This window comes from Microtus oregoni, unplaced genomic scaffold (genome assembly GCF_018167655.1).
Source record: "Microtus oregoni isolate MIOR12 unplaced genomic scaffold, Mior012 000086F_ref0000336, whole genome shotgun sequence".
Lineage (NCBI taxonomy): Eukaryota > Metazoa > Chordata > Mammalia > Rodentia > Cricetidae > Microtus > Microtus oregoni.
In genome coordinates, this window is record NW_024544552.1 from 3,413,266 (window position 1) to 3,437,701 (window position 24,436).

Sequence of the window (24,436 nt, forward strand, 5' to 3'; positions counted from 1 at the left end):
AAGTTAGAGAACCACAAGAAGGGAATCTCCCTCTACCCCACATTTCTTTTTTTTTTTTTTTAGAGTTTTGGATTGTTTTTCTTTTTTTTTAATTTATTTATTTATTAAGGATTTCTGCCTCCTCCCCGCCACCGCCTCCCTTTTCCCTCCCCCTCTCCCGATCAAGTCCCCCTCCCTCATCTGCTCGAAGAGCAATCAGGGTTCCCTGACCTGTGGTAAGCCCAAGGACCTCCCACCTCTATCCAGGTCTAGTAAGGTGAGCATCCAAACTGCCTAGGCTCCCACAAAGCCAGTACGTGCAGTAGGATCAAAAACCCACTGCGATTGTTCTTGAGTTCTCAGTATTCCTCATTGTCCACTATGTTCAGCTAGTCAGGATTTATCCCATGCTTTTTCAGACCCAGGCCAGCTGGTCTTGGTGAGTTCCCGATAGAACATCCCCATTGTCTCAGTGTGTGGGTGCACCCCTCGCAGTCCTGAGTTCCTTGCTCGTGCTCCCTCTCCTTCTGCTCCTGATTTGGACCTTGAGATTTCTGCCCGATGCTCCAATGTGGGTCTCTGTCTTTGTCTCCTTTCATCGCCTGATGAAGGTTCTAGAGAAGCTAAATAAGAAGGTGATCCAAAATAAACACATAGGCATCTACCCCACATTTCTACAACACTGTATGGATTACAACCTCTCAGAGTATGACCAACACAATCTCTCTACCCATTCTTGTCTGGTCTGTAAGCTTGAGAGATTTTTTAACCACCTTAATCTTACAGTAGCAGTTAAAAATTGTTTCCAAGCCTTATATAGTAGTACATGCCTCTGTGATCCAAGAATTTGGGAAGTGTAGGCAAGGAGGTCAAAAGTTTAAGATTATCCTTGGCTCCTTAGCAAATTCAGGTTATTCTGGGCCATGTCAAATCTTGTCTAAATTTTTTTAAAAAAGAAGAAGATAAAATATAAACCATGAATAAACGTCTATATTCTTTCAGCCCAGGAACTGTTCCATAGACTCATACGACATCATCATCTTCTGCTGTGCTCCCTTCCAAAGTCAATGCTGATGTGTAACACAGGATGAGGACACTTGCAACAACTAGGAATAAACATCAAAGTTCTCTAGTTCTCTGCGGCTCAGTCTGGCAGGGTTGCGGGGTTTGAGGCATTGACTTCCAACCTGTAGGAGAAAGGGAGACACTTTAAACCTTCACCCTGGACTACCCTTAAAATAATCTTGTAGGGCATGAACTACTATCCCCAAACTAGACTAAAGAAAAGAAAAGATCAGAGTGGCTTAACACATTCCTCGAGGCCAGTGATTAGTGTGAGTGAAGGCAGGACTTGAATCCATCCTTATGCTCAATGCTGGTTTTTCTTTTAGCTACTCCATGCTTCTTTGTGGCCACCAGCTTGCCTTGGCCCATACAGTCTCCTCTGCAACTCTGAACTGTCAAGTTGGCTTTAAGGCTAGGTTACCACTGTAGAGCTAAGAATCCTCACAAGCAACCACATAGCCTCTCCCTTGTGACTAACGACATTTCTATTAGACCTGGGTGTTTTGGTTCTGAGGCTAATACTTAGGGTGTTCTCTATGCCATGTTTTTTTCTGGATATAAACTGCAAGCATGGAGGTGGGGCTATAACTCAGTGGTACAGTACATCCAAGGCCCTGGGTTATCCCACGCACTGAATAGAGCAAATTGAAGTCCATGGTTATACTATGCCTACATTATAGCATTTTGTGAAGATTAAATGAGGTACTTTGTGTGCAGGCACAGGCAAATTGCCTTTTAACTTATAAAAAACCTTAATAACGTTATGTCTCTCTTCCCTCCTTCCATGTAGCCCTAATGGGCATCAGTTAGCTACCAGACTCATTGTCGCTTTTGAGCAATGTCCTCCGCAGAAGTCTGAGATCACCCACATTCTGAAGTAGTCCCCAATAATTTCCTAATTTTAGGAAATGATTTGGGGTCATTTATTTTCCCCTTTTCAACCCTCCTTTGTATGTCCCACATGCATCTATTAACATTAACATATAGCTAGGGAACTAGCTTGGGGACAGTCCTAAGTTAGACCTCAAGCCTCCCAGACTTGAACACATAATAAGACTTTGAGCTAGATATTTGGTCTTCTGGGGTCCCTAAAATTTCAGCAACCCTGGGGCTGTATGGATGACCTTGTTATAAATATATCCTCTTGACTGGGTCTTGGGAGTACACAGTCACTAAACCCACTGTGAAGGAGAGTTCCAGAATCTTACCTCATCATACACAGTGTAACTTGAGGGACAGTTCTGGTTCCTCTTCTTGGATCCAGACTAGAAATTAAGGGGTAAGAAGGTTTAAGTTTAAGATGAGAGATGTCTTGCTCCTGTCTCACATGCAAGATCCCAAAGAGAAAGCCCTTCAGCCAGGAGTCAACAAGTGATGCCTAATGGTACCCAGAGAAACACAACGCATTCTGGCCTATGATGTGTCCTCCTGAAATAAGTCAGAATTTAGTTTCTGTACCTACACAGCTCCCAAATCCACAATCACACAATCCTGGTGTTCACAAATACAAACACACATCCATTAGGCAATCCTAATGTAAATATCATTTCAATACACCCTCCTATAATGTAAACAACTCTAGCAAATACATGTGTGCTAACCTTAGCACATATCATGAACACAGTGGGTTTATGAATCATTAGCTATGCTTTCAGTTGTACATAAAATTTTTTATTATTGTGTGTATGGTCTATGATTGGGCATGCGTGCGGCAGGCAGTGTGCATGAGGAGGTCAGAGGACACCTTCTCAGGAATCAATTCTCTCTTTCCACCATGGTTCTGGAGCTCACACTCAGGCCATTGGGCCTGCACAGCAGGTGCTCCTATGTACTTGGTCAATCTCATCAGCCCCAAATTTTTAGAATATAATACCATCCATGCCACAGTGCCTATGAGCATTTATATGTGCATATATCGCAGCATGTAATTAAAAATTAAATGTCTCACAGTGGAATCCAAGCAGATTGGATGACTGATTGGTTTAGAAGAAAATGAATGAAATTTGCAAACTTGTCCTAAACACTTTCAAACCACAGTCCCTGACCTGCACAGATTCCCAGTTTTGTGGAATTCCAGTTGCCCATTCTGCTGAGTCATAGCTTGTAGCTCTACTCTGTGATTCCATCCATGAGAGCACCACTCTTCCTGCTCCCTTCCACGCCTGTCAAATGGATAAGTGTGAGCCCCAAAACACACTGATTTGTGTTTCCAGACATGTCTTCCATCTTGACTTCTGTCCCTGCCCTTTACCTGCCATAAAAAGTCTAAGAAAACCCTACAATTCACTGTTCTCTGCATCTCAGAACTGTCCTTTTTTTCCATAGGATGAACTGAAAAGCATTTCTCCTTGTTAATCTCTAAACATTTAGATATGATCATTTAACAGAAGCTACTTAGTTGTACAGAACACAGCTCACTGGTTCTGTGTATGCTCTGCAAACACAGTATAGTACACACGTGCAAGACACATTTGTTCAATAAAACCCTCCAAAGGAATAGGCTCCTCACCTTCCTGGAAGGCTGGATTGCTGAATAAAGTGTGCATTTTTCGTGTGATGTGGAATCAGAAGGCTAATGAGAAAAAATAAAAAGTATTTCATAAATAAAGATCGAGCATAACCCTTTACCTCAACTCTGCCTAAATGTAAGCTTGGTTAATCAATGAGAAGTCTGGAGCAGCTGAGGGGTAAGGCCTGACATTAGTTCCACTCTTACTCTTAGTAACAATCACCATTTGCTGTGCACTTATTTTATCTATATTCTTTGTTTCCTAACTCTTATGTTAAATTTTAAAAAAATAGGACTGTTCCTTCTGCCATAACCAAGGTCACAGATTGAGAAGAAGAAAGGGAAGAGGACAAATAAGGAGGAGGAGGAGGAGGAAGAAGAAGAAGAAGAAGAAGAAGAAGAAGAAGAAGAAGAAGAAGAAGAAGAAGAAGAAGTCGACCTCCTAGTAAGATAATCCAGGAGAGGAATCTCATTTTTCACTCAGCACCCTGTTTAAGAGGAGTTCTTCCTTGAGTTTGTTCAAGCTGTTCTCTCTCAAGCCCAGTGTGGCTAAAACCAGTGAGCTGGCAGGTATCATTCACTCTTGGGATGAATTTCTTTGTGATACAACTTTGTCAACAAGCTGAGGGTGTTGCTGTTCCCAGACTTGGTCCTCAGAAAGTGAAGGGGAGAGGAGAGGAGAAAGGGAGATAATAGGAAGAGAAGGCTTTCATCAGAAACTTCACTACTATTCATCACCAAGTACTTTCCCTTGGAAGAGAACACCTGACCCTGGTTATCAATGAAGTCATATTATTTGCCAATAATAGAAAATGTCTTCCCACACACTAAGACAATGGGGATGTTCTATTGGGATCTCACCAAGGCCAGCTGGCCTAGGTCTGAAAAAGCATGGGATAAATCCGGACTAGCTGAACATAGCGGACAATGAGGAATACTGAGAATTCAAGAACAATTGCAGTGGGTTTTTGATCCTACTGCACGTACTGGCTTTGTGGGAGCCTAAGCAGTTTGAATGCTCACCTTACGAGACCTGGATAGAGGTGGGCAGTCCTTGGGCTTCCCACAGGTCAGGGAACCCTGATTGCTCTTTGAGCAGATGAGGGAGGGGGACTTGATCGGGGGAGGGGGAGGGAAATGGGAAGCGGTTGTGGGGACGAGGCAGAAATCCTTAATAAATAAATAAATTTAAAAATAAATAAATAAATAAATAAATAAATAAATAAAAAACAAAGATTGGGGATGTGTAGAGGCCTGACTGCATAAGGACGGCACAAAGGAATTTTAAAGGGCAATAAAAATTGTTTTTCTCCTGGTAGTTACATAAATCCATATATGTATTAACACCCAGAGTTGTACAGTATTAGTATTTTTTACTGTGCATAAATTTGACAGTAAAAAGATTACAATTATATCTAAAAGAATAAATGAAGAAACCATTAAAAAAAAGAAAAAAAAGAAAATGTCTTAGTAATTCATGCATGAACATCTATATTGTCTGGAGTTACAGGCATGGCAGGAAGAAGTAGGATGGAAATCGGGAAACTGTTTGGCTCAACTTTCTTACAACTAATCTATGGGGCCTTGTACACATTATTTAACCCGAGTCTTAGATTCCTCATTTGTAAACTTCATAACACTGCCAAAAGAGATTTATTAAGAAAATGTCCATTGTTGTTAAGTCTAAATAAGATTTTTTGAGATCAATACACATCTGTTCTTTCCTTAAGGGAGATAATGATTAATGGTACCATTAGGATAATCAGTACAAGAACTCCAGTTCTTGGTATCAGAGGAAAAACATAAGCTGGATCCTGTAACAAAGTGCATTCTCCCACAGACAGCCTTGTCTATATTTCTGCTATATGTGAACAAGTGAAAATCACTGTCAAGATACTCTGAGGATGCTGATCATTTCAAACAATTTGTGAGAGCACTGGTGGCTGTCTTCTGCCCCCCAAGAAACACCAATGTCCCCTTCTCCTTCAATGGTATGTTTTAAGTAAGGCTTGGGAAGTTCCATATACTGGAATAGGATGGATTAGAAAGGTTAGAAGGTACCTTGTATTGAATCATAGAGTAGATGGTACCTCCTTCTCCAGGAGGTTTCTGCTCCAGTGTCTGCTCCTGCATAGAATAGTGAAAGGATTATATAATAGTCTATCTAGGCTGGGGTTGAGCAGTGGCCATCACAAATAAGGGGTCTCCAAGAGCAGGGAGGTGCAAAACTGGAAAAGACTCATCATCAAACATCCCAGGATGAGGAGAGAGGTGAAGAAGAGTGATTTGCTGTGGACAAGCAGCAAGAAACCACCCAGGAGTCAACAACCCAGCAGGTTTCCTGTCTCTTTCTTCCCTTTAATAATGTAAACTCCCTTCTTGCCTTTGCTGGCTTTTATACCAACACAACCACTGACAGTGGGAAGAGCTCTCTGCAGATCTGTGACCTGAACCTTTCCTCTTCAAGACACTGAAATTCAGAGGGTCCAAACATTTTAAAGATGTGGCAGTCATAAGGCTCCTCTCCAGATCCAGGCTTCATGGTTGGCTTACCCTGGGCCTCGATCCAACCCCACAGATGTTATAATGCTGAGTGAAAGCCTTGTCTCGACAAGACCAGAGAGCACACACTCCTTCCTTCTTTCCCTTCCCTCATGCCTGCCCTACAGGCAATTAGAGATGGGAGTATTCCATCTTACATGACTCTAAGAACACAGTGCCAAGTGGGGTTCTCATGGGGTCAGGAAGACTATGAGAGTTCAGTAGGTGAGCTCTCCAGAAGCAGGAGGTTGAGACACAGAGAAACATCAGCCATTCTTGACAGTTAGAAAGTCAACAGGAGTTTGTTGCTTTTCTCTTCTGTCCAGACCCATGTGAATTTTCTCCTAAAAGGTTGAATCTGTGACCCAAAGGGAGGCCACATGAAACTTGGGATGGAGGCTTTCAAGGCAAAACCCTAAGTAGTGAAAAGACACCAGGCCAGGCTGAGGTCAGGCAGGGAGGAACCTCAAGTCAAAAAGTGCTCAACAGCCTGAGTCCCCAAAAGGCCCCTTTTGTTCTAAATATTATTTCTTCCTGTGGTCCCCTTATTTTACCTAGTCTAATGTCATCTTCATTCGGGGTGATGGGGAGGATAATTTTATAAGCATTTGGGCATCAGGTGGCTACAGGTAGATACATGTGCCATAAGAACTAATAGCAGTGGGAAAAATCCATCTTCTTTTTAGTTCCCACAGTCCAGTTCACTGCTAGGACAAAGACAAAGGCAAAGGGAGCTTCTCTCAGCAAGCTAAGACACAGACTTGAGAAAAGCTGTTCTGTGACATAAGAGACGAACCCATGTGTCTCTCTCTGCTTAGCAAAAGACATGAGGATGGGAAGAAAGCCCTTCCTCTCTTCTCCTACCACCCTTCCCACCAGCACTAGCTGGCTGTTCTGCACCTTTCCCCTAAGCCTGTCTCCATATCCTGCAAACAGTACTGAGAGCACCTGCAGGCCCTCTGAAGGTTTCTTCTCCTAGCTGACTAGAAGATCTAGGTCCTGAAGAGAGCTTGGAAGAGAGGGGTCTTCATAGGCGAGCCTTTGGGTTTGCCTACTCTGTACCGAACTGATTGCCTTCTCTGCTACTTTAGCCATGCTTGGGCTTCTACCCAACTGTCTTTGAACACAGACCACTGAGGAATCTGCAAAACTCTCAGTCTGGCTGCTCATGCTCACCAGTCTGGGCAGGGATTAAGAGAACCACAAGAGAGCTCTTATCTTCCAATCTCAGAAATATGGTCAGGCAATAGAAATATGAAGGTCACACTCACCCTGGCATTCAGCTGGTAAGACTGAGTCAAAATGAGAATGATGCCAGAATGTGGTCTGGAAAGGCAGTATTAGCCACATTCTGCCCTCTGCTATGGATTTCTGCTGATTTGTGCCCCTTCTTAGCAGGTACAGTACAGCCTATGATGCCCCTTCTTAGCAGGTATAGTACAGCCTGTGATGCCCCTTTTGCCCTGTTTTCATTTTCTCTGCACCATTTCTTTTCCCCTTTATCTCTTTGGTCAGAGCCAGGAAACTGGTAGAGAAAAAAAAAATGGAAGAGGGCTGAAGATCACCTCAAAAAGACACCCGTTCGCTTCTCTTTGTTCCCTTCCATTTTCCTGGACAACTGAAAGAGATTCTGAGTCCCCAGAATGTCCTTGATTCCTCCTGACTTGTGGGTTCTTGACATCTTCATATATTGTTAAAAATTCCGTAGGATCAGACTCTGTGTAAGGAGGAAAATAAAGATCAGAACTTCAGAAACATTATGAAAGTTTCCTTACCAGGCTTCTACTTCACAAGTCACCCCTCTACCACGGATGGTAAAGATCTTAAGAATGGCTCTGGAAATCAGGCAGGTTAATGCTCTTGCTAGGATACCTAAAGAGCACAGTAGAGCAATGACCCCTCCCTTGCCAAACATCCTCCACCAAGCTGGGAAGTCACCAACCAAACCAGGCACCTTAGAAAAACCAGTACATTGGGGACCAAGCTGTAAACATTCTGAAGCCAGCACAGCTAGTGTGGACAGGAGATTGCAGACATTGGTTGTCCTCTCCCACCCATATTCACACAAACCCCAACACCTCTCCCAGGAAAAGAGAAGCCGTGTATAGAGTATAGCCCATGGACACAGGGTCTACCCACTGGTCCTGATGCTTCAAGACCCAGCGCCCCTTCTGGGGTCTTCTACTCACGTGACTGCTTCCTCTTCTTATTCCCTATGCAGAAGCAAGTGACGGCACCGAGAAATAGTAGGACTAGAATAACGATGATCACCACAAGGGGCAGAAATCTGAATTCTGAGGGACACAGAAGGTAGGAGGACTGAGCCCTCACTTCCCCATATGTCAGCTTCAAGAACTATCCCCAAGCTGTCCTCTCTCATGGGACCAGTCTCCTCGCATCCTATGAGTTCATCACCCTGTTGTCTCTCCTCAGTTGGGTGACAGACTGGTCCAGATGACTTGCACTACCTACTTACCTCACTGAGGTAATTTTCTTACCTGAAAGAAGGAGATAATGTTTTCTCCTTCTAGGGGCTAATTACATCATCTGGTACCCATAAACATCTTGCATAGCAATGGTTACATCTATCTAATCTTTTCAACACAGCAAATACTCACCACACACCTACTACTACAAACCTTTCATTTCTCCCTCCTGGTTCTTCCGCCCTCACTGCTCTTAATATTTTGACCTTCTACATTTATCATTTGTATTATACATGGACTGTTATGTAATCCAACCAACAAGAAGAGAATGGGAAAGAATTTCATGTTACAGGTGTCCACTAACGAGCTTTTCATAGACATCTCTCTTGATCTTAGCAGCAGTCCTGTAAGGCACCTCTTATTATCATTCCCATTTACCCAACTGAAAAATAGAAGGAAACAGATCCCAGTAAACCATGATGGAACAGTGATGGTATAGACCCCCGAACTAGTGTCCCTGTTACTACACTTTACCTCATTCCTGCTGTTCTTCTGCCCATGAATAATTTAGTTTTGTTGCCCCATTTGGCTGTAAGTTTCTTTTTTTTCTGCTTTTTTTAAGGAAAAATTCTTAAAAAATAGGGTGGGGCCAGTTCTGGCTAATGTACAAAGGGGAACTGTCTATGAACAGAGATTTTTTACATTTTGCATAGGTTCTAACTAAAACATTGTATTTTTACAAGGGCTTTCATCTGAAAAGTTCTTTTAGAGTTCCAGAAACTTTGAGCAGTTACACATGTTTTGCAGAGACATGAAACTGCAAGTTTGGTTGCTTGAGGACATTCACAATAAAAAAAATCTCAACAATGGCCAGAGCTGCTTTTCCAGGGCAACTGTTAACCACAGTCACCTTGGCTACCTGGCAGAATTGTGCTTTTCCTGATAGAAGGCAGAGGGTTGAAGGAGCAGTTGTCTGTCAGGGTCATCTCCTATAACCCTCTCAGCAGAGGCAGGCTCCTGTTGACATGAAAAGAGAGCCAAATGGGCAGTTGTAAGCAACCAGAGTCATCTCCTTGAAGGGCCCAGCAGAGGATTGAGTTGCTTTCTCTTCCTTGTAGCTTTATGTTTTGTTTTGTTTTTGTTTTTCAAGACAGGATTTCTCTGCAGTTTTGGAGCCCATCCTGGAACTAGCTCTTGTATATCAGGCTGGCCTTGAATTCACACAAACTTATTGGTAGAGAGATTCCATACGTTAGTTTATGATTTTCATTTCCTCCTTCAGTATCTATGCTTTGAGTTAGTACAGTTCAGATCTGTAGTTTCACAGAGGGCTTCCTAGCTCGGGATTCCTACTGCAGTGACTCCCTATTCCCTCAGAAGTGTGTTTCTGGAGGCTAAAATTTGGGCGTTTTTTTTCTAAGGTTGCTTGCTAAGGATTTGGCATCTCCACTGAAGGGTCTTCAAAGGCACAGGCCACTGGATTGAGAACACTGATACAGGACACTGTCATAGTGGGGCTGTATTTCCTTGACAGCTCCACAGCAATGCCAATCAGTGGTCCTTGTGCCTAAAGTGGATGGCAGTAGATCTCCATCCAGAATCCAGGCTCAAATGTAGAATACTTCAGGCCCAGGCCTGTGGGAACGCAAGCAGTGTTCCAGGAAAAGGTTCTGAGGACCTATTCCTTCTGCTCTTTCAGTGTTTTCCTCCTCTGAAAAGGAAGAGATGTTCCTGACCCCAAGATAAGAAAATGCACTCCATGAACTTAAACTTAGCACTGTGGGAACCTGAACCCAGAGTAAGGCGCTGCACATATTTTCTGCTGCAAATTTAAGAATAGAGACTCTGAGGGTTGGGCTGGATTGGTTGGGTCAGGTCAGAGTGGTGGGGGTTGTGTAGGATTAAGTTGGTTGGTTGGGTTGGATGGATTGGGGAGGTGTGGGATGGGATAGGCATTTTGGGTGGGTTATGAAGGGTTGGATTATCTGGGATGGGTTGGGTTTGTTGCAATGAGTTGGGTTCAATTAGATTTGGTGATTTGGGTGGGGTTTGGTGAGTTGGGTAGGCTGGGTTGGGTGCGTTAGGTGGGTTGCATTGGGTGCGTTGGGTTTAGTGGGCTATGTAGGGTTGGGTAGATTGGGTGAGCTGTGTAGGTTAGTGTTATGTTGAGTGGATTTGTAGGATCAAATTGATTGGGTGGGCTGTGGAGGGTTGGGTTGGGTTAAGTGGGTTGTGTAGGATTGGATGGGTTGTGTAAGTTGTATAGGGTTGGGTGGGTTGGTGGGTTGCATAAGGTCATGCAGATTGTGTTGGGTGGGTTAGGTTTGGTTGGATGGGTTGTATAGGGTTGGGTTGGGTTGGGTTGGGTTGGGTTAGGTGGGCTGTGTAGGGTTGTGTGGGTTTTATTGGGTGGGCTGTGTAGGGTTGTGTGGGTTTTATTGGGTGGGCTGTGTAGGGTTGGTGGGTTGTATAGAGTTGGGTTGGGTTGGGTGGGTTGTGTAGGGTTGGGTTGGGTTGGGTTAGGTGGGTTATATAGGGTTGTGTGGGTTTTATTGAGTGGGTTGTGTAGGGTTGGTGGGTTGTATATGGTTGGGTTGGGTTGAGTTGGTTGAGTTGGGTTTGAACTGGACTGTTTTTCTTAAAATTGCCCATGCTGACAGCACACTAAGCCTTTATCTAATAAAACATGATATAATCTTAACTCCGGTAATTAAGGATAAGCAATAAATGCAGAACTCTTCTAGGTACTTGACATTTCTGCTGCCCCCACTGACAAGGTTACTGTGGTACAGTGCTATTACCTCTCAGAAAACTCTCCAGCTTGAGCTAAGACATCACTTTGGAGAAATTGGTTCTCTAATCTCTCAAATTAGGGAACTAATATTCAGGGAATCTCAAAAGACACTAAACAACTACATATTCCACTTTAGGTGGGAAAACTATGGTACTATTTCCACTAGAAGAGAAAGATACAAATCTTCCCAGGCTAAGACAGGCCTGTGCCTTTGAGAGGCCAGGTGCCTTCTAAGGAAGGAACCAAGGCACTTGGTCAGAAGGCCATGTGACCTGATACCCAGGTCTCTTGTGAGTCTGGATGTGGAATCCCTGCAGTGAGCCAAAGTGCCCCCACTTACTTGGAGGGACACTCTGACAGCCCTGGGTGAAGTTCTGTGTGTTGCTTGCCCAGCTGGCTTTGTTGCTAACATTGCAAGTATATGTGTGCAGGATGCTGGCGTCAGTCTGGTTCTCCAGGTAGGTAAAGTTCCTTAGTGTTGAGATCAGTTTGCTTCCTCTGTACAAAGCAAAGCTCACATTGTCATCCTTGGACACAGAGCAGTACAGAGACAGTTGACACATCCCATCAGCCTGGGTCTTCCACTCTCCCTGCAAGTCAGGGTTCTCAACACGATCTGGAAGCAGAGATTCTGGTCAGAGGGTTCTGGAAATACAAGTACTACAAGAATCAGAGGGGCAGAGTGAGCAGTGCCAAAAACTCACCAAGTATAAGAATCCAGAATTTCTTAGTGCAAATTCTTCCACTCCAGTTGGTGATCTCCAGCTCATAAAAACCACTGTCTTCCAGCTTAGCTGACTTGATGCCAAGAGCAAAATTGGAGGAGTTAAAATCATATTTACTTTTGAAACTAGTAGTTTGTTTTTCGTTATGTTTCAGAATCTCTATTTTTTCAGCTGGGTTCTGCAGTGTCATCTTCCACTGAATGGTGGAAACATTTTTGGTCTGTATGTTGGAAGGCCGCAGCCAGAGAGGCTTTCCTGAGACAGCAGCCACGTCTTCAGTAGAATCTGAGCAGCCTAAGAAAAAGAACATGGTCTGAAGGTGACTGAAAGAGTATGAGACCGGAGCAGTGTGGGCAGTTGTCTATAATTTCCTTAAGCTAAGGATCTGGGAGGAAATGTGAGGAGCCTAGAGCCCCAACTGTTTCTACTTGTCCCCAATCTCTGCCCTCTAGTTGGGAAAAACTCACAGACCATCAAAAGCAGCTAAAATATTTTTTGAAGATTCACTTTTATTTTTAAAAAATATGATATATGCATGTGTGTCTGTATATGGGTTTGTGCCTGTGGGGGCAGTACTCAGGAGGCCAGAAGAGGGCCTCGGGTCCCCTAGAACTGGTATTTATAGACAGCTATGAGTTGTCCTATATGAATGCTAAGCACTGAATTTGGGTCCTCTAGAAGAGCAGTATGCACTCTTTTTTAAAATTAATTAATTTATTTTTTAAAAGACGGACTTTTCTCATTTTACATACCAATCCCAGTTCCCACCTCCTCCCTCACCCCATCCCTCATCCACTCCTCAGAGAGGGTAAGGTTTCCCATGGGGAGTCAACAAAGCCTAGCACATTGCTTTGAGGCAAGACCAAGACCCTCCCCAGTATATCTATCTAGGCTGAGCAAGGTATCCCTCCACAGAGAATGAGCTCCAGAAAGCCAATTCAAGCCAACAGGGATAAATCCTGATCCCACTGTCAGTGGCTCCACAGACTGACCCAGCGATACAACTGTCACCCACATTCAGAGGGTCTAGTTTGCTTCTAGGCTTGTTCCCTATGCTGTCAGTCCAGAGTCAGTGAGCTCCCATTAGCCCAGGTAAGCTGTTTCAATCACATCGAACAGAGGTCTAATCTCCAAAATATATAAGGAATTCAAGAAACCAGACAAAATATCAAATAATCCAATTAAAAAATTGGGTACAGAGCTACACAGAGAATTCTCAAGAGAAGAATCTCAAACAGACAAAAGACACTTAAGGAACTGCTCAACATCCTTAGCCATCAGGGAAATGCAAATCAGAATGGCTCTGATATACTATCTTACACTAGTCAGAATGGCTGAGATCAAAAACACCAATGATAGTTTATTTTAGAGAAGATGCGGAGTAAGGGGAACACTCCTCCATTGCTGGTGGGAATGCAAACTTATATAACCACTCTGGAAATCAGTATGGCGGTTTCTCAGAAAATTGGGAGGCAACCTAGCTCAGGATCCAGCAATGCCACTCTTCGGCATATACCCAAAGGATGCTCAATCATACTTCAAAGACATTTGCTCAGCTATGTCCATAGCAGCATTATTTGTAATAGCCAGAACCTGGAACCAACCTAGATGCCCCTCAACCAAAGAATGGATAAAAAAAAATGTGGTACAGTTACACAATGGAGTACTACTCAACAATAAAAAACAATGACATTGAAACTTTCAAATAAATGGATGGAACTAGAAAAAACATCCTGGGTGAGGTAACCCAGACCCAGAAAGATGAACACGGTATGTGCTCATTCATAAGTAGATATTAGATATAATACAAAGGATAACCAGCCTATAGTCCATGACTCCAGAGAAGTTAGGTAACAAGGAGAACCCTGAGAGAAACATACATGTATTCCCTTGGGAAGGGGAAATAGACAAGATCTCCTGAGAAAAGTGGGAGCCTAGGGGTAGGGGGAGAAGGGAGGGCAGAAAGGGAAAGGGGAGGAGAACTTGGGGGATGGACAGAATGGGAAAGCAAGTAAAGTGATATCTTGATTGAGGGAGCCCCTATGGGACTAGCAAGAAACCTGGAACCAGGGAAATTCCCAGGAATCACACAATGACCCCAGCTAAGACCCTAAGCAATAGTGGACAGGGTGCCTGAACTGGCCTTCCTCTGTAATCATATTGATAACTACCTTAATTGTCATCATAGAACCTTCATCCAGAAAATGATGGAAGCACCCCAACTCCAACCAGTCCAGTGTAAAGAGCGGTGTCTCAAACTTGGGAATGTGAATGGTTAAGTTCAGTCTTTAGGCTTGAAACCTTGTACCGGACATGACACAGTAAAACTTCCTTGCTACAGGATCCTCACAACCCCTACCGAGATAATATCCATAGACTGAGTTACCAGAACCACCTTAGGCTAAGAGGCTGAATGTTCCACCTCTCCTCTTGCAACATCAGGTAGCTGGGCAGGAAATAAGACACCAATTGCTGGGAGATGGGATAGGCTTGTCTTAGAGATCACTGACAGACCTTCACAGAGTAACCAGAACTTAGTAGAAACTGAACAAGCTGGACAAAGTACACACACACACAAGCCCTACATCAGAAAGACCTAGGCACCAATGGACCAGACGAGTGTTTCAGCAGATACCACCTGGTGTGGACTGTATGGTGACCACTGGCGCTTGACAACGTTCCAGCATTTTGACTTTGGGGATCACAATTCTCTAATACCCTTTACTTTCATTTTCAATGATTCTCACTATTATGCTTTTTCCTTTGGGAAATTTTGTGTGGGTTTTGAAGGCTAAAGATGCATAAAATGGCAGTCTCTCTAAATAAAATAATTCTTTGGAAAAAATCTCCATCACCATGGAACCATAGAATGTGATAACTCTGCCTACTTCTATACAACTTAACACCAAGCTGCCAGAAAATTTAGGACAGTAACATATGCTTGATAAATAAGGTATATTTGATAACCAAGATTTATAAATCCCTAAGGTCTACTCAGGTTCACAGTAATGTTTGTCTAGTTTTGTTTTGATCACTTTAAGCTTTAGCTATTTGGAAAAACTAAACCACACAAAATACTGCAGTATTCTATAATGGAACTTCTGATTCCCCGAGAAAAGTCCTTTTCCCAAGGTCAGGCATTTAGACAAAAGCCCCATTCTCTTGGGGTCTTGAAAGTTCCTGCTTCGATGAAAGGAGACAGAGATGGAGACCCACATTGGAGCACCAGACAGAAATCTCAGGGTCCAGGTCAGGAGCGGAAGGAGAGGGAGCACGAGCAAGGAACTCAGGACCGCGAGGGGTGCACCCACACACTGAGACAATGGGGATGTTCTGTCGGGAACTCACCAGGGCCAGCTGGCCTGGGTCTGAGAAAGCATGGGACGAATCCGGACTAGCTGAGCATAGCGGACAGTGGGGACTACTGAGAACTCAGGAACAATGGCAGTGGGTTTTTGATCCTACTGCACGTGCTGGCTTTGGGGTAGCCTGGGCAGTTTGGATGCTCATCTTACTAGACCTGGATGGAGGTGGGCGGTCCTTGGGCTTCCCACAGGTCGGGGGAACCCTGATTGCTCTTTGAGCGGATGAGGGAGGGGGACTTGATCGGGGGAGGGGGAGGGAAATGGGAGGCGGTTGCGGGGAGGAGGCAGAAATCCTTAATAAATAAATAAATTTTAAAAAAAACAAAAAAAAAGAAAAATCTAGGTGTTGTGCTGAAAGTCTACAAAGAGATGGAGATACAAGGGTCTTGAGTTTGGAGCTAGTCTGGGCTACATAGGAAGATCTTGTCTCAAAATAAAACAAAATAAAAAAGAAACTGAGCTATGGCAAAAAAAAAAAAGAAAAAAAGAAAAGAAAAGAAAGTTCCTGCTTGCTTAAAGAGAAGATATTCTTATCTCTGGCAAGAAGAACTTGTGGCCCTTCTGAGAACACATGATTCGGTGCTGACTTCCTCAACTCCTGATCACAAGCCACAGCAAAGCTCGTCCTGATCACAAGCCACAGCAATGCTCGTCCTGATCACAAGCCACAGCAAAGCTCGCATGCCCCCTTTCCCTCATGCAATCCTTTGTGTGCTTATAGAGTATAAAGTTGTAACCTTTTTTCAATAAATGGGCAGCCATCCTGATTCACCCCTAGATCCTGTTAGCTCCTTCCCCTTGCTGACTCCACACCTCCTCTTTGGGACCTGAACCTCACTGGAACTGGACTCTGGCATTATTCCCAGCTGTAGCACAGTCCTTGTTCATCCCTGAGAATGTAGGTCCTTGAGGTTGTGAAACTCAAGCATGACCCAGGTTACCATCAACCTAGGTTGTCACAGACTGCCTTCACCAACACAACCTGACCAGGAGAGAGGCTTTTACCAAATTCTCATGGGTCCAAGGCCTTGGTTCTTGACATGGCCAGCTCATGTCAAACACACATTCACACAGGACCTCACTCGCTCCCTACACCCCAGCACTGCATAAACTGTGCATCCCAGAATTCTGGGGGTAGTGGCTGGAGGATCAGGAGTTCAAGATTGCCATTAATTATGTAAGGAGTTTGAAGCTAGCCTAAGACAGACACATGAGACCTTTTCTGAAAGAAAGAAAGAAAGAAAGAAAGAAAGAAAGAAGGAGAGGGAGGGAGGGAGGGAGGGAGGGAAGGAGAGAGGAAGGGAGGAGGGAGGGAGGGATGGAGGGACGGAGGGGGGAGGAAGGAAGGAAGGAAGGAAGGAAAAGCAAAAGAAGGAAACTTACCTTATCTCTAAGGAAATGAATAAACTAGAAATGAAGGAGTAAGATAAAATTTTCCATGAAAATTGAATCAAAAAGACAGTAAGTCACACTTCTATCATAAAACAGTCTTTAAGTGGCTACCAAAATTATCCTATGAATAAGTATAACTAAAGGATCTTCTTAATGAAATTTATGAAAACATAATAGAAGAAGTTGAAAAGGTCAAAAGAAAATAAAGATAGAATCATTATTGTTAAATAGCACTACTTCCTAAAAATAATTAATGTGAGCTCTATCAAACTATCAATGACATTCTCCACAGAATTAGAAAGAAAAATTATTATGCAGTTACCCATGGAGGCCAGAAGAGGGCACCAGATTTCTTTTATGTGCTCAGCGTTGCTCCAAAACTGGATTTCTTAACTTTAGCCCTTAGCTTAGTATTCAGTGCCCAAGAATTCCTTCTTGGGTGTTGGGAGGGAACTTTGTGCTGTGCATCTTTTAGCAGCATCCCTGGCCTCTGCCCACTAGATACCAGTGGTACCCTAGCTTCAGCCATGACAAGCAAAAAACAACTTCAAATGTTGCCAAATGCGCCCTGGGGAAAACTGTCTTGGAGAAACACTATTCTGAGCATTCGAGTGTACAGTGAGCAAGAAAGTCAAAGTTCTTTTCTCACACAGCTCACATTCCTGTTGTGGTGTAAACAAGCAGAAAATTTGAAAAGATTTCTCAGAGAGGCCTAAGGGTTATGGGAGAAAAGGTTTTAATTTAAAAGGTGGCACCAGAGTGCCTAGAGGCATGTGGGGACCTCTAGATTCCTGGTGGGGGAAGACCTCCCTAAGGGCCGGACTGAGAAGTGAAAGATAAACTCCAGACAACAGTTCATCATCAAAAGCAATGAGGGCAGGAACTCAAGCAGGACAGGGACCTGGAGGCAGCAGCTAATTCAGGGGCCACAGAGAGGTGCTTGACTTGCTCCAGATGGCTTGCTCAGTCTGCTTTCTTATAGAACCATGGACGACCAGCCCAGGGATGGCACCACCCACAATGGGTAGAGCCCACTACATGACCACTAATTAAGAAAATGCCCTACGGTTTGCCGATAACCCCATCTTCCCCATCTTATGGGGGCACTTCCTCAAGTGAGGCTCCATTCTCTCTGATGACTCTAGCTTATGTCAAGTTGACATAAAAGTGTCCATGACAACGGACCTCCTGTCAGCTTGATACACGGCACACCACTTTTCAGTGAGAATCTTTCCTATCGCATTTATCCCCAAGACGGCATGTTAGCATCACAGTATAGACATAACTCTTTTAAGAGTCCCACGGTCCTTACAAAGTCAAATACGTTAAAAGTTCAGACTCTTTGAAATATCCAATCTCTCTAAAAAAAAATCTCTTTTAAAAGTTCAGCCTTTCAGCTATAAACTACTGAAAAAAAAAATAAAATTAAGGCAAATGTGTTCATCAAGAGTGAAGAACCAGGGCACAGTCGCAATTTGAACAAAACAGAACCAAACTCCAACCGTGTAAATAACTCAGTGTCCAATTATCTGGGATTCACTCACGAACTTCTGAGCTCCTCCAAGGGACTTGGGTCACTTCTCCAGCTCTGCCCTCCGCAGCACACACGGCTGGTCTTCTAGACTCCAGCTGGTTCCACTCCACTGCGGCTGCTGTTCTCGGTGGTCAGCCTATGGCACTGCCCTCTCCAAAACTCCTGGGTTCCCTTGCTGCAACTGGGCTACACTTTCACCAATAGCAGGGATTCCAGCCCTGGAACACAGTCTCAAGCCTCAGCTGCTCTACATGACCCCTTCATGCCTTTAAAAGCCAGGGCCACCTGGTGACTCCCATCCTACCAAGTTCGGCTGCCAGCGCGAGGTACAACCTCTACACTGGCTTCAGCCAGTACCGGTCAGGACATAAAGATACAATGTTGGCGTAAGAAGAGTGTGCCTTCCTCTGCACCAGGGTATTAGAAATGGCTGGGAGCTGCCATTAGAAGAAAACCTTGGTGTCAGCCTAGTGGGTGGAGAAATGAGTGAGGAAGATTTTACAGGCAAAGCAGCACCATGAGCTGAGCTGCCTGCCAGCGCTCTGGTCTAATAAGGATTGTAGCAAAGCTTTCTTTAACGGTTTAGAAAGTAGAGTGGCAGACAGACGTTTAATTTTTAGGTGTTTCATAAAACTGTGAGAGGTAGTACAGATATCAAAAGTTGCTTAATCTAAAAGCATACAATATAATAGATAATAATAAGTAAGCTACTGTGTAATCAGCGGCAGGTCAGAGCAGAGACCCACTCTGTTCTCCACTATCACACAATTAAGTGTGGAGCGTACAGAAAACAGAGTATTCTGTTAGTTCCTAAAAACAAAACGTGAGAGTTATAGTCGTTATTAACGCTACCCTGTACTGAGGGCAATCACTTAATTATGCCACTATTCTTTATTTTTTTTTGTAATGCTGAATGTATTTATATACCTAATATGGTTTTGTCCATAAATAAAAAAGGTGATAAGGGGGCTAGCAAGATGATTCAGTGGACAAAGGTAGGTATATGCTGCCAAGGTTCATGATCTGAGTTCAATCTCCTGGACCACAGGGTGGAAGGAAAGAATCAACTCTCAAAAGATGTCCTCTGATCTCCACCTAAGCACCATGTCTCAAGAACACACACACAATAAAATGTAATGTTAAAAGATTTTTTAAAGAGGAACCAGAAGCTGAGGATGTAGCTCAGTTAGTAGAGTATTTGCCACGAAGCCCTGGGTTGGACTCCCAGCACCGCATAACCTGGCCATGATGGCACATATTAATAATTCCAGTACTTAAGAGGTGACGTTATAGGAATCAGAAGTTCAAGGTGTGTGTGTGTGTGTGTGTGTGTGTGTGTGTGTGTGTGTGTGTAATCGATAGCTTCCAGGAGAGGGAAACAGAAAATCGGTTTTCTTCAATGATGTAACACTGGATATATCTACCACACTCCAGGGTAGGACCCATACTCGAGTAGTTGACCAATACTCATGTGTGTGTATGAGTTTATATTCGAGAGAAAAACATAAAGTTGAGTGGGTAAGTAGGCAGATGAGGGGTGAACCTGGGAGGAGTTGGGAGAAAAGAAAGAAAATGATCCAAATATATTGCACGAAAGTCTCAAAGAATAAATTAAAATGTTTTTCAAAGGGGCAAAGGAACTCCTAGGATTTTAAGGGCTCAGCTGAGCTCAGAGGCCATGAGTCTACATCTGTTCTTTGGAGAATTTTCTTCTGCAGGTCGCTTGCAGTTTGCTCCTCTTCTTCCTTGAGAAGATCTTGGGGATCTTCGTGAGGGGGAAGGGAGCAGGATCCCAGGGCTTGTGAGTCGGGGCAAATAGCTTTCCAGAGAGGCCTACTTGGACTAAATGCTACAACTCCACTTTATTTCAGCAGGAAAGGGAATAAAAAGGCTGGGGACAGCTGCGGAGGCATCCCCTAATTTGCCTAAAAGGTGCATGCCTATCAAAAGGCTCCTAATACGTGCAGCAAGGGAGCCTTCCAGCAGGGATATCTGTCAGGGTTAAAGATAAGTCAGGCGTCCGGTTTTAAAGGCAGCACCTAGTTTTGAAACAGCTTTCAGATAAGGTCAGTCCTCCAGGCCCACGGACATTCTCCAGATAAGGGCAGGAGGAGAGCAAGAAGTCTTGCTGGGGAGGAAGGGGGCCCCATATTGCCAGAGTCTAGAGAAAAAGTTGCTAGGTTTATGGCAGACTGCGACCTCTACCAATCAACAATATATCCCAACAGGTCTCCATGGTCAGTGAGAGGAGAAAGGCAATTGAGTTGGTGTGCACTTCCTGGAGGGGCCGAACAGCTGAGACACACGAGTAAATTTAGTGGAAAGACAAGAACTGTGAGAGAAAGAAGACCTTAGTCCCCATCCCGGGGAGGTGTACAGTACACGGGAGGGAAAAGGAAATGCTAATATAAAAAGATGAGAGAAAGAAAGCGTAATTTCACAAGTTCTTATATGCTCAGAGTGAGATGAAGAGTACAGCGATTGTCAGTTCAGAAGGGAGTGGCCGCAGTCAGTTCCGGTGGTCAGGAACTCCACAGCCCCTGCTGTTGCTGCTGCTTACAGCCTCGGGGGCTCTTTTCCGGTGGTTAAGAACGGATGAGGTAAAATATTAAATCTATAGAAGAAGGACGGGAAATTTAATGACCTCTACCGCTGTTTGGGGAAGTGAGCAGCAAGCAGAAAGAATGGCCAAGGGCTCTGATGCAACAGGGGAGTCACCCACGCTGACACTTCCCAGGGATCAGTCAGCTCAGCTTTCTCCAACCTAGACTTACAGTTCACGGGAAGACGGGAAGCCTGAGCTCCGGAGGGGGGAAGGAGGCGGGGCGGGCGTGGGAGGGAGGCGGGGAGGTCTTTCTTTGCGGGGGCTTGTGTTACCAGGCTTGGGGCAGAGACAGCGGATGAGGTCAAATGCTGGAGAGTGAACAGAGACAGAGAGTTTTTGGCAGGGCCAGCAGCAGCCAAGACAAAATAGTGAGTTCCTTGCAGAGGCCCCAGCCTACTTCCTTCTTCCTCTCTCTCCACTTAGCTTTATAGGGACTGACCACAGCCTCTCCTCAAGCAAGCTGATTCTCCCCTTTCTGTCAAAACAGACCTAGCTCGTGTCCCTCTCCTATTCCCAGTTCACGTAAGTATCTCTGTTTCTCCAACAGAGCTACTGCCCTAGGCTTCTCATTCAAACTCTGTGTTTTCTTTTATTTAGACTATTTCCAGGGCCAAGGTTCCAGTTTTCTGAGTAACCCCCACCTGGAAGAACCCATCGTCTTTCCAGAGTCTTTCAAATGACCCTTGACTCTTAGCACCAGGGCATCTTCTGCCTTCCCTTCTAGTTAGAATTGTGCACAGCTATTTTCCTGTCTGAGAGAAGCTCAAGGGTAAAACTGCTCAAAGATAAGATCAGCATCTGAGGGTGGGGGTGTAATTTAATTAGTAGGGTCCTTGCCTCCCATGGCCGACGTCTGTGTTCCAGGCCAACCTGGGATACATGAAATTCTATCAAAAAACAAAAAACAAAAAACCACTAGGCAGTGGTGGCACTGGCCTTTAATCCCAGCACTTGGGAGGCAGAGGCAGGTGGATCTCTGTGAGTTGAGGCCAGTCTAGTCTACAAGAGCTAGATCCAGGACAGGCTCCAAAGTTACAGAGAAACCCTGTCTCAAAAAACCAATCAAACAAACAAACAATAACAAATAAAAGCACAGCTTCAACTGATTCCTTGCAAAATTTTGCTTAATTCCCAGCACATAGAAAAGCCATGATGAATCTGTTTAATTAATTCACGAATGCCTTTTGTTTAGCTCCCAAGAGTGGCTTCCTACAGAGATTTCATGTCAAATGTCAAAGAAATGACAAAGACACAGGCCCCTGGGCTTTGGCCTTTCGCTCTGTGGGCTCCACATCATTGCAATTTCATTTCCTGTTTACAGGACCTGAACGAAAAAAAAAAGCCAATTGCCCTCCCTGAAGGGACTTGAAACATCTTGTACTGCCTGGCTCAAGCCCTGCTGGAAACAGCTCAGCAGCACCCTTGCTATGAGTCCATACCCTTGACCTCCGTGATCTGACCCTGAAAATGTGCTGTTGCATGTTTGGAAAGGCTCACAGCGTTTTTATAATGCCGTTTTAAAACTCCAAATGTCCACCCATAACAGAATGAACAAATTAGGGTGCAAACATGAGACGAAATATCACACAGACTTGAAAGGGATAAGCTGCAGGTAATAACGTAGTCAAACCTCATAAAAATGTTAAGAAGCCAGGAACCCCCATACCATGGAATTCTACTTACATCCAGGCAAAACTAACTTGTGAGATTTGAAGTTAGAATATTATTTATATTTCTGGAAAAGAGAGTAGGTAGTGATTGGGGGTGAATATGATTGTTCCAAAGTTGTCCCCAAAGTAACTGGCTGACATACACGTTTCTGTACATACATCACAGTTTAATAAGCATTTGTTGGTAAATACATCATCTGGCTGCCTCTGGAGTGATTCCTACAGAACTAGAGCTCCTTTGGGTCCCTGAGCCAAAATCTCTCCCACACCTAGCTCCTCCCCCACTCATGCCTTGTTTGAGAGGAGAGGTGATGCGTAAAAGTTGAGTTAAAAAGACTCTGACCTGATAGAGCCTCCCTGAGGTCCCTTCCAGAGCAGTGACAACTAGTGCCAGTCCCCCAAGGAATGCAAGGTCCAACACAATCCATCCTGGGAGACACCGTCTCAGCCTTTCTTCCTTTATCTCCATCCTCACGCAGACCCAGAGCATCCAAGGGACTCACAATTCCCGCCCCATCCTTTTCTTCAGAACAGACAGCCAAAAATCTGAACTCAGGGCCCCAGATGAACTGTGGGGCCCAGGTGTACCCTCCCTGTGTTTATGTGTCTGACTCAAGTTATCATCGTATTCCATCTCCATGATTCCAGAAAAATATGTGCTTATTCACTCAACAAACATTTTGAACGTCTGCTCTGTCAGGCATGTTGTGGCACTGTGCTGACAGCATGTAGCCCCCTACACATATGTGCCAAGGGTTTATGCAACATGATCCTCAATGTCTATCATCTGGCTTAATACAGAGCTGCTGAAAACATATTCGGGGGGGGGGCAGATGGGAACAGAGAGGAGGGTGTGAGCAGCAAGGAAATATAAAAAAAAAAAAAGATTAAAAGCCTTGGTCTCTAGGACCTTACATTCTAGTGGGGCTGAAGTAGACACTGTGCGACAGAGAATAACGTAAGCACTGTGGTAGGTAAAATGGAGATAGGACATTTGAGAATATCATGTAGAGAGAAAGATCAGGAATTGCTGGCGCTCACAGTGGGGAAGGCAAGGTGGTGTTTGGACAAACAGGATAAAATAGAAATCCCACGGCTGGCGATGAAGCTGCTCCCAGACAGAGAAAACTGGACGTGAAGCCTGAATGTACACATCACTCCGGCTTTCCACATTTCACACGGACTAAAATCCGTGTGCTTCACAATGGCCTACAGGACCTGGACCACTTCCTCCAGTCTCTCCTCTTGCTCCCTGAATTCCAGGTGACTATGTAGATGGCCTAACCAGAAACTGCGCGTTCTGATCTCCCAGACACATGCACGCACCCATGAGTCCATGCCAGCCCCACCCCACACCAACCAGGAATCCTTACCGTGACCCTGGTGACCCCTGAGGAGCAGGAAGAGTGCCAGTAGGGCGGCTTGCCGCAGCATCCCCACAGCCCCACAGAACAGAGCAGGCCAGTGGGGGCCAGAGGAGGCCTCTCCTCTTCGGGTGCTCAGTTTTAATGGGCTCAGCAGCTCAGTCAGGAGGACATGAGCATGGAGCAGAACTACCCCTGCGCCTGTCCAGCCACAATTTCCTCAACTCAAGGCTGTTCACTTCTGCTGTGAGCTGACAAGGCCACCGAGAAAGCCCCAGTCCCTAGACTGGGTCTAACCGTTCCCACAAGCTAAGCTGCCTCCAGTGGGCGGGTGCTCAGAGTGTGCAGTGACTCACAAACCAGCTGCAGAGAAAGACGTAGCCCTTGGTCTGCCTCAGGCCTGTGTGCTTTCTCCTCAACCCTGCTTGCAGTGTGGAGAGAAACAAACAGCCATTATCCCAGACTGC

At 44.6% G+C, this 24,436-nt stretch overlaps 1 protein-coding gene across 2 annotated transcripts; it reads right to left on the minus strand.

The window, feature by feature from the left end:
• Positions 1–550: 550 nt before the first annotated feature.
• Positions 551–24,202, minus strand: Cd244 (CD244 molecule). Of its 2 annotated transcripts, XM_041643534.1 has the most exons (9): positions 23,979–24,202; positions 12,019–12,333; positions 11,655–11,930; positions 8,284–8,388; positions 7,660–7,811; positions 5,615–5,680; positions 3,554–3,616; positions 2,253–2,309; positions 551–1,166 (listed from the first exon to the last, which is right to left on the minus strand). In XM_041643534.1, exons 1-9 carry the CDS (start codon positions 24,037–24,039, stop codon positions 1,086–1,088), a joined length of 1,176 nt encoding a protein of 391 aa, XP_041499468.1. In that variant the 5' UTR covers positions 24,040–24,202; the 3' UTR covers positions 551–1,085. The 2 variants fall into 2 exon arrangements, with proteins under 2 accessions (XP_041499468.1, XP_041499469.1); XM_041643535.1 differs by lacking the exon at positions 8,284–8,388.
• Positions 24,203–24,436: the final 234 nt, after the last annotated feature.

Excerpts from the sequence above, each read along its gene's own strand:
- Cd244 (XM_041643534.1), bottom strand. The coding sequence starts at position 24,039 with ATGCTGCGGCAAGCCGCCCTACTGGCACTCTTCCTGCTCCTCAGGGGT. Across the intron at positions 5,681-7,659 it reads CGAACGGGTGTCTTTTTGAG|GAGCAGACACTGGAGCAGAA; the intron begins GTGATCTTCAGC and ends TATTCTATGCAG. Across the intron at positions 3,617-5,614 it reads ACTCTATGATTCAATACAAG|CCTTCTGATTCCACATCACA; the intron begins GTACCTTCTAAC and ends TTTTCTCATTAG.